Raw genomic sequence first — 17,307 nt, forward strand, 5'->3', positions numbered from 1 at the left:
AAAAGAAATCTATATGATAATTTAAAATTACAGCAATTTAGGTGTTTGCTCTTTCAATTTAGGTGTTTGCTTCACACCTTGTGTATTTTTGTCTTCTGAAAGACAAGTACAAAGCAAGATGAAATATGTTAAGTCAGCAGTCTTACACTAAGTGTCAATACAGGAAAGGTGATATGGAAGATAGGGGAGGGTGGTTACCCTATCTCAGTGAGGGCACTCAGAGTTGATTGCTGTTGGTCAACCACAGCATTTTAGAAGGTATAAAGAAAAGGGGATGTGAATGCTAATGTGGTTTCATTTTCCTGACTCTAAGGTACTACTGTAGAAGTTATTTTGTATTTGGTGTCTTTTTCTGGTGTAAAGATAAAAAGTGTTAAAAAATGTAATGCTTCAAGTCAATGCAAGAATTCTAATGCAGGTTCAAAAACAAATTTGTTCTACTTTGAATACATTTTGTGAAGTGCTTTTACATTTGAAGAATTTATATTTTCAAATTTCATCTTCATTACTACTCTGTTGGGCTGTGATAATAAAAGTTACGAGATCTCTGGATTACTATAGTAAAAATCATCACTTCTTGATTTGTGTGAGCTTCATTGAATATTTAACCTGAAAGTTAAGATTTATCATTTAATGTCTCTATGAATGTATCTTCTATTATCACAAGTAGAATTTTGGTCTGAAAACACAAAATGGAAACAAAATATTTTCTTGTAGCAAAACTGATGAGGAAGACAAGGGGCATACCTGACACTAAGGAGAGTCTAGGAGCACAAGTGAAAACTTGTACTGCTTTAATTTATATTCATGACTGCATGGTTTTCAATCAGCTTAGTTCAGCAGAGGAAAAATTTGGTGTCAGAAAGTCTTATTTCTCTGGTATTTCACATGTGATCTAAAAAATAACCAAAAAAACCCACTTTGTGATTTACATTTGGATGCTTAAAATGTTTATTAAAATGTGGTTGCAATACACTATAAAAAGATAGTTGCATATTTGAAGTTTTGTAAAGTTTTTTATTTTGTCCTGCTGTAAAATTAATATCAATATTTTTGGTAAAAAATGATTACAACATCCTTTTTTCCTGCTCCAAAAGAGAAGCAAAATAATTATTGCACTCACTGATGTCTCTATGCTTAGTCCAAAATAGAATTAGCATTTAAGATTAAAGTATGACGTTGGAGACTGAACATACTCATAGTTTAGCTAGTGTATCAGTTTAGGATGTGATTCATATTTAAGGTGTTCAACATGTTAATGACAGTATTAGTTCTATGTGCACTTTAAATACCTTGGGATTTTCTTCAGAATGCAGCCTTCTGTTCTTTTCTCTTACACATAGCTGATAAAATTCTGGTTTTGACTTCTTAATAGACTGAGTCATCTGAAGTTCAGGAAAAAAAAAAAAGTTTAACCCATAATAATCATCCTATTCCCACTATGAATAGTAATGTTCTTGCTAGCTTGGTGATGATCTTACATCATCATACTTTTATCCTTCCATGTGATTTGATTCAATGCTGTGATTAGTAAGATTTTCAGTTTATCCTGAGAGTAAAATCTTAGGTTAATTGAAGAAGCTGGAGCACATAAATATTGGTCCAGAAAATCAAGACAAGAGCTTCCTTTGTATTTGAGGGAGGAATTATAATTGATTTGACATGCATATCCAAAAGAGGAATGCAAATAAAAAAGATAATGACCTTCAGAATAACTTCGAAGGATCTCCTCTTAATTGTTTTATTGGACTTTTTCCTATAGAGAATCCAGCACAGATTGGGAGAGGCTATGTAGCCATCACAATCCTTGACATCAATGACAACGCCCCTGAGTTTGCCATGGAATATGAGACAACTGTCTGTGAAAATGCTCAGCCTGGTCAGGTATGTCTTGATAGATTTTATCTTTATTTTTATGAGATAATCAGCCATTCTTTATGAAAGCTTTCCAGCTTTAACATAAAGAAAATCATCTTATAACAGTAAGAATGAGGCTCTGATGAACAATACAAGCAAGCATTAGAAAAGATACAGGTATAAAAATTATTGGTTGAAAGTAGTGTTAAAATCTCTGGCTTTCTTACTTTTATAGCTGATACATTTTACTTAATTCACCTAATTTTGAATTATACTGAGAACACATACTTTCACCTAATTTTTGTGGGAAGTGGGAAGCAGTAACACAAAGATAATTCTGAGACTAAATGTCCACCATTCTGAAAATGAGTACACACTTTTAATTCCCCCAGGAAGTATGGACCTTAAGGACATAGTTTCACAATGGGAATGTATCCCTATTTTTTTATTCCCATATTTTCAACTACGCAAATATCTTCCAAGTAGTCCTAGACTTGACTAAATCTATCGCTTGTTGTTTGTCCTTGGTGTCCCTCATATTTTGCCTTTCCCTCTCTACTTTGGAAGACCTCACAACATACATGTACTTTCTCAGTCTCTCTTTCCACTTCCAGAAAACCTGTAGATGATGCACCTGCATAGATCCTGCATATTTCTAGGAAGACATTGTGCTTTTGTGCTTTCTCTTAGTGTATTGTCCTTCCTGTGGTAGATGTTTATTGCACATTTCAAAATCACATCATAATTGTAATTCTGATAAAACCCCGCTATGATTATTAGTTAGTATTAATGAGAAATACACACTATGCATGTTCTTATTGTTGTACCTCTCTGTTTTCCCTGTGCTCTGATAAGAACTGGACCAGAAAATTAGAATTTCCAATTTTTGTGGATTTTAAGCACTGGTGACACTTTCTTTCGAGGTAGATTTTTACAGAATTTTAGAAAATTAAATTTTAAAACATGTTAGGAATTAAATTCTAGAAAACAATAATAATATACTTATGATGTACCTTTCTGTTTTCCATTATATTAAAAAAAAAGTACATGAATTCAAATGCTCAAAAACATCATGGTTTCCTTGTGAAGGTTTACAACATTGATTGCAGTCACTGATGACTACACTAAGAGCCAACCAGAAGACACAATTCTTGCATTGCTATGTAGTTTATTATTCCAAGCTCTGGTGAGTAACAGAACCTAACTTTCTCTCAGAGCCTGTAGAGCATTGCTTTGGCCAATAAATTTGGTACAGGTAAAGAGTTGAGTCAAACATTAATAGTCTCTACATCCTTAGGAGATTAGAAAACCAAAATTCAAGATTATTAGAATTTGAGAGGGGTTTGATATTTTGGTAGGTAACAGAGGGGTTATGTAATGTACATGTACATCTGCTTCAACGAAACCCTGATGTATCTCAAAACAGGTGATCCAAAAAATTAGTGCAATTGATAAGGATGACCCACCAAACGGCCATCAATTCTACTTCAGTTTAACAGCAGAGGCAGCAAATAACCACAATTTTACATTGCAGGACAACAAAGGTAAGCAAATTTTGATTTGGTGAATATTCACCAATAGCACCTTCCATTTTCAATGCTTATTATGACCTACATAAACTTCTGTTCTGGTAAGAATATAAAATACAATAAGCCTGCCAAATAATTTTATCTGTAGACTATTTGTCAAAATAATTAAGCTGTTGTTTGAATCATTTAAAGCCTTGAGCCAAACAGAGCAGCATCAAATCTTTAAATCATTCCTTTTTTTTTTTTTTTCCCATCAGTCACTCTTCACATTTTTTGCATGTATTTATAGGTTTTTATCTAAATTGGGCTTTACCTTGGAGCAGTGACTGAAAAATGTCCAGGAATTCATGTCTTATTAATATAACTCTGGGCATAAAAAATGAGTACACAATAGATGGAGATGTTTTGTGATTTGTGGGGCTTTTGTTTGGTTTTTAGAAAAACAAATCTTTTCAGTAACTAAGTATATCTCCTTTTGAAGAATGCTTTTGATAAAATATTTGCACAGACTTCTTATGACTGTTTCCTCAAAGACTCCTAATGACGTCCCATTTCTGTTAGTTAAAATATCTGAGAACACACTCTAATTACTGCCCTCATTAGTTGCACTGCACAGTACAGCAGCTGGGCACGTGTCAGGCAGTTTAGCTATTAGCTGTAGCAAACAGAGCTAAATAGACAGGGTATTGCTCTTGCATTGCTCTTTTATGGATCAGTACTTGGCTAGAGCTACAAAGTCATCCTATTAGTAAAACAAGAAAAACAAACATGGACACTGAAGAACACTATTTGTACAGGAAGACTTTGAATAATATTCAGAAAGTGTGACCTAATAAAATTATTTCACCCAGGTCTTCCTTGCTTTACCTTACATATAGTTAATGAAATACTTAATTTTCCTTATATGAACAGCTTGCAGTTTAAAACTGAAGTCTCTAATAGTAGCACTGATCAAAATAATAAAAGTGCATTAAAATAAGACTGTTCAGAAATCTGATTTAATGAAAACTGTAAAGTAGTTAATGAAAAGAGACACTCTTCCAGAGGACTTACAATTTGATAAAAGTAATACTAGACTTTTGTAATGCCTGTAAAATCAGTACAAGACACAGCAGCAGCTGCATTATTCAGCATTAGTTAATTTTATGCATTTCTTGTGTGATGTTATATCAAGAGCTGTTCACGCATTTTGTCAGATAGATCATAATAGATGCCACAATAAGATAACTTTACTGGCTACCAATATGTCTGTCTATGAATAGATAGGTAGACCAAGTGAATGAACATCCTGGGGGATGTAACTCCTTACCTTTCAGGAGCTCTTAATTTGTGTTGTACACAGTGAGTTTTGCATGTATCTTATTGAACACACAGGCTTTATAATCACACAACTCAGATCAGTATTAAACTATACATTTTAGACTAATTATAATAACCATCTTGAATCTCAGAAGCATTTGAAAACAACAGCATTTCTTTCTTGTATGCACAATTCCCTTGTTTGTGCAGGGACTGAAATTTTTTTGCATTAGGAAAATATTTCATTGATCTTCAGAACCCATTCTCCTATTAATATGGTCATTGCTTCTATTAATATGATATCTATATCTGTAAATAGTGGAAATAGATGCTTGTAAATTAACTGGAAACATGTATTTAGATACTAATCTGATCACTGAAGGGGATTTTATTTTTTTTGTAATGATCTCATCTTCAGCTGTATATCCAGATTGTGAAAATGTGAGCTTAACTGAAAACAAATGGATTTCTGCATGTTTGAAATACCCTTTTGTTGAAAATATAAATTTTCTTGTTTAGTTGTATGTGATTTTTCAGTTGATCTTACCTCTGCAGCTTCAAAATATATGACTGGGAAAGGTAAACTTGTTGAAATTATAGAATGTTTTTTTAAAGTCTTTAAGTAGAAGGCTATAGTATTTATAGCCTTTTGTTTTAGAAAAGTAATATATTTTATAATTTGTCTTTTTATTCCTTTATCTAGATAATACTGCGACAGTATTAACCAAAAGAAATGGGTTTCGAAGACAGGAACAATCTGTTTTCTACTTGCCAATATTCATAGTGGACAGTGGATCTCCTTCACTTAGTAGCACTAATACTCTCACCATCAGGGTCTGTGATTGTGATGCAGATGGTATTGCTCAGACATGCAATGCAGAAGCATATATCTTGCCTGCAGGACTCAGCACTGGAGCCCTGATAGCAATATTGGCTTGTGTCTTGACACTGCTAGGTATGTCTTCTTTCTGTTATCCTTACTTTCCTTTCAATGCATCCTGGCAAAAGATACATTCATATAAGCTTCAACATTCCCCTCTGCCCTGATTTCTGTGAACAGGCACAGATAGTATTCAAGAAAGAACAGCATTTTGTACCATTAGCACAAAAAAACCCTTTAGATTGGGATTATAAATTTAGATATTTTGTTTCTATATCAAGATATAAGAAATAACAGTAAAAGAAAAAAATATTACTTGCATCAAATGCAATACCTAAGAAATAGACAATGCAGTTTATGAAAGCATTTGGTTTAGCATACTCACCATATAACCAGCAGCAGTGTGTCCCTTTTTCACAAGCAAAACTGTTTTTAAACATTTACTGATTTGCATAGGACAAAAGATATTCAGAAAGTACAACAGATGCAACATACTCATGAGAATCATAATTAATTGACATCATTTGAGAGTGATCTTTTGTTACTTCTGCAAATGGTAGTAGCACAGCTGGATTTTATGTTGAGCAGCAAAACTGCAACTAGATAAAAGGCAGTAGAAAAGAGCGGAATGGTGTTAACATCCTAGTTTGCCTATCATTTCTTATGTAATACCTAGTCATTAAACAGTAAATGCAACAGTAAAGGGTCCAATCAAGAAATAAAGATGAAGGATAAGGTGAGCAAAAGTGAAGTTTTGGTTTTTGTCTGAAAAGTCTTATATTAACAGGGTACCTGCTTCAGCACACAAGAATTTTCATCAGTGTTGCTTTCAATTAAAAGATTTTTCTATTCCCTATCTGTACATACCAGTCGAAGGAAAGGGAGAAGACCAGTCTTCTTATGCTGGTATAATCTCAGTGGTTTTTTATCTGCCACTGTTATCAAAGTAATTTGCATAGGTCAAATCAAGAGACTTGTGTCCAAAATTCTGTCCATGGCAGTATTTCCACCATGAAGAGATATGTCTTCTTTCACACTTTGATTCATGTCACTGGAAACCATTAGAAGGAAATGTTCCTACTGCTAAAATATTTTTAAAGTACTCCAAAATGAAAAACCTGTTGCATACTTTTTTTACAGAGTAATAAAGATCACTATCTCTGCAACCAACTTACTCAGTAGCTATATATATATAGGAGATGGCATTTCTAAAGTTTTCCATCTCCGTGACATAAAAAAAAATTAACACCATAAGACTTTATTCTCACTGAACACATGGTGGTTAGGCCTAGATTTAAGAAATGGAAGGGAATTATTGCCAAAAGTTTTTATGAGCATTTTTAAATACCATTTTTCTAGTAGCATTTCTAACCAATTTATGTACACAAATGAACTTTATTTGGACACGAAGCTAAATGTTAAAGTTCAAAAAGATATAAAAATATTATCTTATATCAACTGGCATTAGTATCAGTGAAAAAAAAAAAACCACTTTAAACTTTAGTCCAATATACTGAGGAATAAAAGTCTTGTAACCATAGCAATTCATTTGATCCCAAAAAGAAATCTCACCATTTTTGTTATGCATGAAAAGCTAGTTTCTGAAGATTACATAGGAAACTGCTGTAGGTACTATGCAGCTTGGTCTAGTCATAAACTTTTCTTAAATAAAACTAGTCAGATTTTAAGATCATTGAGTGGCACCAAATAACTTGCTTATTCTACTTGGTACATCAGGAGTCAAATGCAACCAATAAACCAACAAACTTAAGCTTTTATTCCAGTTATTTTTAAAGTGTTCTGAACAAGGGTTTGGTAAAAAAATCTTGCATATTACCATCTCACCACTGATTTTATTTGTCAAAGACTTTGGTTTTTCAAAGTCATCTGTCTGAAGGAATCAACATTGTTTATCCAAAAAGACATTTGTATGTGCCACCGTCACTTCTAGTCTAAACTGTTCCTTTTGAGTGCAGCTCAAAGGTGCAGGAGCAGGTTAGGCTGTGTTTGTATGACAACCCTGGTTTTGAGTGTTGCATTTTGGAACTGTATCCTGTTTTAGTCTCAGCTACAGGCCAGTGTCCACAAGGAAGAGGTACCTAAGCATCCCTGATGCCCAATGAAACCCAGCCGCTTGCCTGGTCTCAGAGCCTTTCTTCTTCTCTCATTTGCTCTTAGAATATGTTTTATAGGGACAGATCCATAGTGATATTCCTAGGAATTTACTTTTGCCCTTTTGCTCTTTGCATTCATTCCTGAGAAAAATGCTGAAGATCTACTAGTACAGCATAAAAAACAGGCTTCGGCTTTTGGCAAATGTTTCCAGGACTAGAACAAAGGATGCACATTTTTGTGTAAGACTTTATCAGTGAAAAGAGCATACAGCCTACTGGATCAATATCTTTTCCTAACCCATGATTAACACACAGTGCAAATTCAGTCACATTAATCAATGTCATCTTAATGTTGGTGCTAGTTGTAAAGCACAGAAAGCATGAAATCTGCATAGATGGAATGAATACATGCATTCTGGCACCAGGGTCCTGAATTCTCAACCAGGTCTTACTTTCATAAAGTTAATATGATATACTTTTTGGTCTTGCCCTGCACATCCCTAAGGCTGATATATAACGATTTGTCATTACCAAGACCCGGATTGTCTCAATGGGATTTCTTAGTATTAATGCTTTTACTTAAGCAACCAATCAGTTTTAGATAAGCACAAGCATAAGTCAGTTTTCACTGACTCTATGAAAGAACAACATTATTAAATTACACTCTTTTATGATAATTGTATATAATATAGACTATTTTTTTAAAATGAAAATAATTTTTAAAAGCTAAAAGCATTTAAAAATAAAATCTCTTTATATCTTCAGACTGACTTATGGAGATTAAATTGTAAATTTTATTTCACAAGAAAATGCCAGTACTTTTTTAATTACTCAAAACAGCTTTCCAATTATGCAGTAAGGCTAAGTTTTACAGAAAGAAAAAAACCTAAAAAATCCTAAAAAGCATATGAAAAGGCAGTTTGATTAATTTTGAACTACACATAATTTTGAGGAAAGCAAGTAAATTTTTTTTAAGTTTTCTGAAAATTATATGGTAATTTAATTGAAGGTAATTTGTTTTTCAGTTAGCATCTTCCAGAAACAGTATTTGCTTTTGTAACAACTGTTCGGCATAAAATGTTTACATAAAATCACACAAACAGAATATTCACCTGTAGATAATGTAATCACATTTGAGAGGTTAAGTATTTTCTTTGTACTGATGCAATGGAAAGCTATATTGCCATAATATTCTTAATAATTTTTGTCTTTCATACTTCTGAATGTAATCTTTTAGCGTCCCCTATTTTTTTAGGATGGCTGAAGAAAGCTTCCTACTGGTGTAGCACTAGAGTTTACAGGGATAATATGTTAATAAAACTTGAAAATACAGCTTTAATTTTTTTTTCAGTTGAAAGATATCAAATTTGTTATTATCAAAATACCTGCAAAACCCAAATTAAATCAGAACACATAACTGAACTGCGATTTGTAAACAAGGAGAAGCAGATTCTATTCTACCTATTCTCTAAATAGGTATAACCTGTACAGAATGTGACTATGTTATATGTGTAGGGTTTGGCCTTGCAGTTTTAAAAGCAATAAATGTGTAACTGGGGGAAAACATTTAACTAGGGGTACCCAAAGAAACACTTCCAGAAGATGGTTGAATATGAAATGCAGCAGCTGTTTTCTGAAAGTTAGGGAGCTGATTAGGGTCACTCAGTGTGGCCATTTAAAGGTCACAGTGACTTTGCAAATATCAGGCCAAACTGATTAAACAACAGGTATGGGTGAAGTTTGTTAAGTGGGAATTAAATTAAAATTTCCTGAGTCTTGTCCTCTGTAATCTCCAAACCTGATGTGACTGTACTGGCAACTGCAAGGTATAACTAAATAGGTTATTAGTGTGCTGCTTAGATGGCTGGGGATGTCCAATAATCAGCTTTATGAATCATGACACACCTAAGGCATAAACCAGTGTGCAGATCTGCTCGCAGCTGATGTGGTTTATTGCTATAGTAAATTCCTGGCTTAGGGGTGTAGTGTATACAATTCATGGTAATGCTTGTGATTTAGCTCTGTGCCTTTCTGTATAGCTCTGCATGTAGTCTTCTCCCTCAGGGAGTCTCGTGACTTTATGGCTCCCTTACAATTTTGTTGCAGTTGCCTTGAGTACAAAAGGAAAAATTAATACTAAACCAGAGAAATACATTCGGGTGAACGAAACCTGACTTATTACCAGATCATACCAAAATGGAAATTTCATGGTAATTCCAGAAAGCACACTGAAAATTGGCAAAGCAAAAATCCACTCTTGCACTCAAAGGTGTTTGTTTAAAGACTAATTTGGGTATACTGAAACTACAAACATTAAATGTATATTAGACACAAGGACAAAACTGTGTATTACCACAGCTAATATAAAGACAATTTTTTTTTTGCTTGGCTACTGTACCTATTAAAGGAAATCAATATTTCTAAAAATTTAGGTAAATCAGGAGAATTAAAAGGTTAGTTTAAATTAGTCTTTGCTAATTCTGGTTACTAAGACTTTATAATTAGCAGCTTAAAATATCGATTTATTTATTTGTTACATCACATATGAAATCTGCATTGTCATTTCATCACCTTAGTATGAGTAAGGTGTATCTGTATGAAGCCAACCTAGTGCCCTCAATGTGCAATACATTTGTGCCTAAAGGTTTTCCACTGTATTATTTCTTTTCTAAGAATCATGAAATTAGGTTTTTAGAAGTTCAGACAGTCCTTAATTACTTATTGTCTGCTTTTGTCATAAATGTTGGAAATAAAAGCCCATCGTGACTTAATGAGAAATGAAAAACCTTTGAAACTATTTGCATTTGATTTAAATAGCAGTGAAAACTGTTTAAGGTTTGTATTCATTTCTGCAGCTCCTGCAATGCAGCTAAAGCTTTGTTCATTTAGAGGTTAAACGTTATTGTTCATGGCTGCTGGAAAGGCTAGAAATTAATAATCTTATAAAGTTATCTAAATGCTAAAATATTTAACCTTTAGAAAGACTCCATATTTTTCTTGGCTTCAAGCAAATGTGAGAGGTAGAAGGAACACTATATAAAACATTCATTGTATTGTGCCTTTAGGCAGACCTTCCTACTAAGTTTCTTATTTTACACTTATTAGCATGTCTTTAACTTTCAACATGAAGTATGTTAAGAGGGATAGTAGAGTAAAAATGCATTTACTGAGTAAAGTAAAGCTGCTTACTTATATGGCAATAAATATGTGGCAGTAAATGTTAAAAAAAATAATTAAGAAGTTATGTCAATATAAATTTTGTTTGAAATATCTATTTGTACTGTCAGAAAGGTAATTTTACTTTAAGATATTTTTTACAACAAGGAAAAACATTAGGAGTGGAGTGCAATTGTATCTGATGACAATTTTATGTTCTCTACCGTATAATTTGCAGCTTATTATACAAATATCAAAATGTTTTGAAATTTCACAAATGTCACTGTAAAGGTCAATATTTCATATTATTAAACTGCATATGTAAATATTGTTCAAAGCAAAATGTCCCAAACTAGTGGCTTCTGAATTCAATACATAAAGGATGAATAAGGTAGATGCCAGGGGCAAAAAATGTGAAAGGGTGATGTTGATTAAATTGTTAATATAGTCATGAGACATCTATTAGTAGATGGATTATTGGATATGTGCTTGGTAACTACTAAGAAAAGATGAAAGAATTGTTAAAATATTTGTGGAAAATTTTAGGGGAAAAATGTATTTGCAGCTTTATTTTTAGACATGTGTGGCTCCAAAGGGAAATAAAAATAGTGCAGAAAGGCATTTCTGGCTTTAGCCAATTTCAAATAGTACTATAACATCTGTAGACATGTACAGCTTTCTTTCTTGTACAATGTACTGGTTTATTATAGCCAAGTGATCCTAATATTATGTCATTCCTCGCAATGACTACATTGATACTGATTTTAAGATCACTCCATGAAAAGGCTTTCAAGAATGGTAGTCCTGCATCATGCAATTTTTGGAGGCCACTTTTGAGACTAGCTAGGGTACCTCAAGCTTAATTTTATCTCTATCGCCTTTTAGCTTTTGCTTTTTCCTATGTTTCTACAGCATTTAATTGGGATTGTAAGCAAACATTGAAAATGCTATCAATGCATATAATCACATATTCTTACCATTAAAAATAATCATAAAATCATAAGAGATTAATTAAATGTGGAATGACACTTTTCAACATACTGTTATTTTTGCAACCATAGTGATGCCTATGATTTCCTAGGAGTGTCATTAACTCAGCAAATGTTATCCAGATGCTACAATATAGTATTAATTATTTTCCAGGAGGATGATTCACACTCCATCATGTCCCACAGATGGACGTAATATTCATAGCATTGGTTCCATATTTTGCGTGTCACCAGTGATGTTTCTCTACCAAAACTGCATTAGAACAAGAGGAGCCCTGAGTTATTTTTTTTTTCAGTGCTTTTGACTTCCACTGCAGCTTATTATTAGCTTTCAAGCTGAAAGAAACTTTAAGGGTTAAAATTAAATATCTAATTACATTTCTAGTACTGGTTCATCCAGTAAACTCTAGCCCTAGCAGTTCTCATTGGATGTAAGGCATGAATTGCAAGTGCAGTACTTTGCACTTTTCAGGAAAGTGAGATCTCATGTAGCGGTGGCTTTTTAAACATTGCTTAAAAATTCGATGTTCTCCAATATAAATTTTTTAAACTGTTTTTATTCAGCAGATATTGGTCTTCACTTTAAATCAGTCACTTTCCAAATCATGGTTTTTAAATTCTATTCTGTCAATTTATGAATGTGCATTTATCACTTGGGCATTTAAGAGTTCAGGAAAAGGTATTTTTACTTTTTAAAAATTATCATTATTTCTTGGCTGTGAGATTATCAGTCAGACTGAATCTGTATTGAAATTTATGTTTAGCAAACAATATAGGATGTTAGAATTACAGATGAAGATGCTAATCCCGAATGATTTGGTAAATAGATTCTTTAGGGTACAAAAAGCTTTTGGTTTAAAAGTTATTTCATAACCTGCTAGATTTCACATCTAACTGCATAAATTTCTTGCTGTTTACTTGGGTCTCTGCCATATAAATTAATGACTACTTCCAACATTTGGACAAATACGAGAAAACTTCAGCACTGCTAAAACTCTAACTTTTCTTTGTTCCAGTTCTTGTCTTGCTGATTGTCACCATGAGGCGACGGAAAAAAGAGCCACTCATTTTTGATGAAGAGAGAGATATCAGAGAAAACATTGTCAGGTATGATGATGAGGGTGGTGGAGAAGAAGACACAGAGGCTTTTGACATGGCTGCCTTGAGGAACCTCAACATCATGCGAGACACCAAGACCAGAAGGGACGTGACACCTGAGATTCAGTTCTTGAGCAGACCGACTTTTAAAAGTATCCCAGATAATGTCATTTTTAGGGAATTTATCTGGGAAAGACTAAAAGAAGCTGACGTGGACCCCTGCGCGCCGCCCTATGACTCCCTGCAGACGTATGCATTTGAGGGGAACGGCTCGGTGGCAGAGTCACTCAGTTCTTTAGATTCCATCAGCTCAAACTCTGACCAGAACTACGATTACCTCAGTGACTGGGGCCCTCGTTTTAAAAGGCTTGCAGATATGTATGGGACCGGACCAGAATGCTTATACTCCTAGCCTTGGAACCTTTCTCTGAAAATGCACTGAAGAATATTAAAACAGAAAACTCAACCTAACAGACTGAGGAAAGTTGTAAATATTTTCCCATTTTTAAAATTTTAGGTTGTTGGGTTTTTTTTGTTTTTGCCTTGGTGGAACATACCTTCATTAGACTTGTCCTAGGGACTGCACTGACCACACAGAATATGAGCATTTGGTGGCATTTTTTGATAAAATGAAATGCTCAGCCACGTTCAAATAGATAGCAACCCTCACATACCGGCAGAGGCAACTCGCTTTCAAGAGTATGTTATACAGTCACCTCAGTGAGCTGGTGATACTCTGTAGATGCCTTCACATTATTGCTATATTGAGAATACAGAGTCTCTGTTTTAAGAAGAAATAAAATTTCAAATATGTAACTCAATACAATATTACAGTACATTGTATTTACACAGGCAAGGGTTTTTTAAGCAAATTTTCTTTACTGTGTGCATACAGCTAAATAGAACAAAAGCAGGACTGATGAAAACAAATAAAAGCCCAGGAAATGATTTTTTGTGTTTTCCCCTGTTTGTTCTCAGAGCTATTTAATTAGAAATCTCTCTAATTTTCTGGGAAGTTTTTGAGAATTTATTGTTTGTATTAAGAAATTCCACAGAGTGTCATCAACTTACAAAGTAGCTTAAAATCCACATAAAATGATAAATATGGAGGTGTAGTCTTATGGATGGGAAGTTTTGTGATGCCCATGTAGGTATAGAAAAGGTGTTGCTATCTATTTGCTATTTTTTATTCTCTCTTCTGATTTGTACAGGAGAATTTATCCTTTTTTATTATTGTTTGACATAAAGTGTTATATTTATTTTGGAACTCCAATCTCCACTGAATGCAGGTCCATTTTACTGCCTCATGTTTTTAGACATGTCAGAACATGCTGATTTTTCTCCAGTCTCATATAAATGTAGGAAATTAAGTATGGAAGTGGAGAAATTACAGTAAACAAGGCCACCCACCATTCATCCCACAGAAAGAAGAGCAGCTCCAAGGATGTGTAGTTGTTCTTCTGAGCCATTACAAAGTCTGAGACATTTAAAGAAGAAATTTGTACATTGAATTTTTTGAAAGAAGACTGCAGAGGTAGCTGGGAGTGTCTTTAATGCAAGATTTAATCTTCTACATGCTATATGTTTCAAAGACTGTAAACACTTTGCTCTTCCTTTCTCTTTTGCTGCGGATGAATCACAGTAAAAGATGTTTTCTATTTCTTTCTTATGTTAAGCAATGTAATACTATTAACTTCAGAGGTCATCTTTATACCCTGTTGCACATAAGTATTATTTCCCCAAGGTGTTAAATCACTACACGTAATTTCTATGCTGGTTCAGGAGTGCCAAAACAGAAGGACAACTATTGTTGGTTAACATACTGTATGATTTTGAAGTAGGATTTCTTAGAATAAGACAACTTTTTTATGATTCTGACAATATTTATACTTCATCTTTCATGATTTATTACTAGATAATAAGACATATATTAGTATATAAGTAAAATAGTGAGTTTAGGCATTATTTCAGATTTTTTTTGTTTTAGATAAAATGCAGATGAGTTCCTAAATTAGAGTCCATTCCTGCAAATTTTTTGCTTGTACCTAACTTGAAATAACTTGACCTGTCTGCAATTACTGAGAGGTACACAGAATTGCTTACAGAACTGTATTTGTGAACAGAAGGTGCTCCACAGAGGATGATGCTCACTCTAAATACTTCTTTCTGAGAGAAGGATCCTTGTACTGAAATCCTAATGTATGAGTGATGTGAGGCTGGGGGATGGGAAATTGTCATTAAGGCTCTGTAATTTTTGCAACCCAGCATTATCAATTAATTATGTGAAAGTGGCCTTCAGCTCCAACAGAAAAGAAAAATAATTTTAGTCATCTACAACACACTTAATTTCAGTTACATGTTAATAGACAATCATTGTTTCATAATTCAGTAGATTTGCTTCTAGTTGTATGAAATATATATATATAGGCATATATATATATATATATATATATGACAGATTTTGTAATGGAACTGAAAGATATCGTCCATGACTTTTAGTCATACATGTAAGATTTTCAATAAAAATATTAAAAAATAAGGAAAAAAAAGAACCATGTGTATACAGTTTAATGAGAGCAAGATATGCTGCAGAATATAAGCAGGTATTAAATCAGAAAGGTTCTGAAAGAACAGTTTTTCATTAATCGCCTTTTTCTTTGTGGGAAGATAATTCATGCATCTGGATTAAGATGTCAAAAATGCTGATTTTAGCACATAACATTCACAGGAGATTTAAATGTGGTTTAGAGCATACAACCCAATTACCTTGCTTTTCTACCTTCTGTATCTGTAAAAAACCCAAAAACTTCCACTAGGAGGAAACTGTGTTATTTCTTCGATGTGCTTTCTACAGAAAAAAAATGTGCTTTATTCTGACACCATAAAAACTCTTCCACATATATATGTTTTCTCTTGCACAGTTCTAATTTAATTTTGTTGTTACATTCTACATGCTTACCAGCTGATTGTACTGTTGCAGTAAGAAAAGAAGGTGGAAATCCCCTATGTTTGGTGACAGATATTACTATCACATACATATACGAGTGTGTGTATTATGCACACTATATAATGCTCACCAAAAATTACCATGACTATAGGTTTTTACAGTTCGTAATCTGATTCAAATTCTTTTGTTGAGTCTTATTTAGGTTTCATTGCTGGATGGCATAATGTATATTCTACTGACTAAATACCATAAAATGTAAAAAAAATATTTTCTCTGTCCTGGAAAGGTAATGGAATTATTTGGTCAAATTAATTAGAATAGCCCTTTAAAAAGACTTCCAATACTTATTTACTGAACTTTCTGAAGAGCTTCAGTATCTAACTAGAGGCCACAAATCCTAGATAAAAAATAGGTCAAACAGTGGAATAACATGTCTTTCCTTCCACCATATGCCAATGGAATAGTTTTATTTCAAACTGAGTTTTCAAAGAATTTTGAAAAGTGCACAGTTTTAAGAGTGTTACTAAAATGCCCCTACATAAAATTAAGCTGTTTGAAAAAGACTTAAGGTAAGGACTTCTTACTCTGTTTTGACCCATTTGAAATCTACTGAATTCAACAGAGTAAACAATGGACATTCTGACTTATATTCCTTATTTAAAAGAATAAACTTAGTGTACTTACTCCAGGTTATATTCCCACTAAGACATAGCACAGGCCTTCCTAAGCCTCCTAGTTCTGATGGCTGCTTAGTATAATCACTGTAGGACTCATGGACTTTGATGCTACCAACTGAAATTTCTCCTACTCTTGAAGAATTAAGGGAGAATAAAAGAAAAAACAAACAAGTTCCTATTTCTTTTATTTGTTGTTTCAAAAGGCAGAGGGAGGATTCACCACAATGTCCTTTTTCAGTTAAGGTATTTTCTAAGCTTTTTTTTCTGTTTACAATTCAGGTGTTAGCAATAATTAATAAAAAAAACCCTTTCCTATAATTTTTTTCTTTTAGAGGTTTTGGATTAAAGCATGTGATAAAATTTAAAATTTCAGCATCTTATTTTTATGGAAAAATACTCTTGTATGATACAAAGAAAGGTCGTACTTTGTCATTCTGGAAAAGAAATAAATATAAATAAAGCATACACTTACATTGGCTTTTAAGATCCTTAAAGAGTTGAAAAGTGAATACAGTTACGTATATAAAATCTAGTATTAAATTTTTGGTTGCAGTCCATCATGTGACTGATTTTAATTTTTTAAATATAGATTTTTTTTGTCTACTTTAGAATCTATGTAGGGTAATACTGCTTTGAGGTATCACTGTCTTCACTTCATTAGCAATAGAAGGGGTCAAGTATATTTTCACTGGTCTGTAATTCTAAAACTGAATCGCTAAAGATAGAAATGTCACTTTATTTGTTTGACAGAAACAGGAAAG

General features: G+C 33.3%; 1 protein-coding gene across 2 annotated transcripts in view; it reads left to right on the forward strand.

Moving 5' to 3' along the window:
- CDH7 (cadherin 7) overlaps positions 1-17,019 on the forward strand; it is an 85,110-nt gene extending 68,091 nt beyond the window's left edge. For both annotated transcript variants that reach the window (XM_021544287.3, XM_021544289.3), the window contains 4 exons: positions 1,763-1,884; positions 3,284-3,401; positions 5,389-5,640; positions 12,841-17,019. In XM_021544287.3, coding sequence (XP_021399962.2) covers positions 1,763-1,884; positions 3,284-3,401; positions 5,389-5,640; positions 12,841-13,334 — 986 coding nt within the window. In that variant the 3' untranslated portion in view covers positions 13,335-17,019. The remainder of the gene's footprint in view (positions 1-1,762; positions 1,885-3,283; positions 3,402-5,388; positions 5,641-12,840) is intronic.
- Positions 17,020-17,307: the final 288 nt, after the last annotated feature.

The sequence above is a fragment of the Lonchura striata genome, chromosome 1, assembly GCF_046129695.1.
Source record: "Lonchura striata isolate bLonStr1 chromosome 1, bLonStr1.mat, whole genome shotgun sequence".
Classification (NCBI taxonomy): Eukaryota; Metazoa; Chordata; class Aves; order Passeriformes; family Estrildidae; genus Lonchura; species Lonchura striata.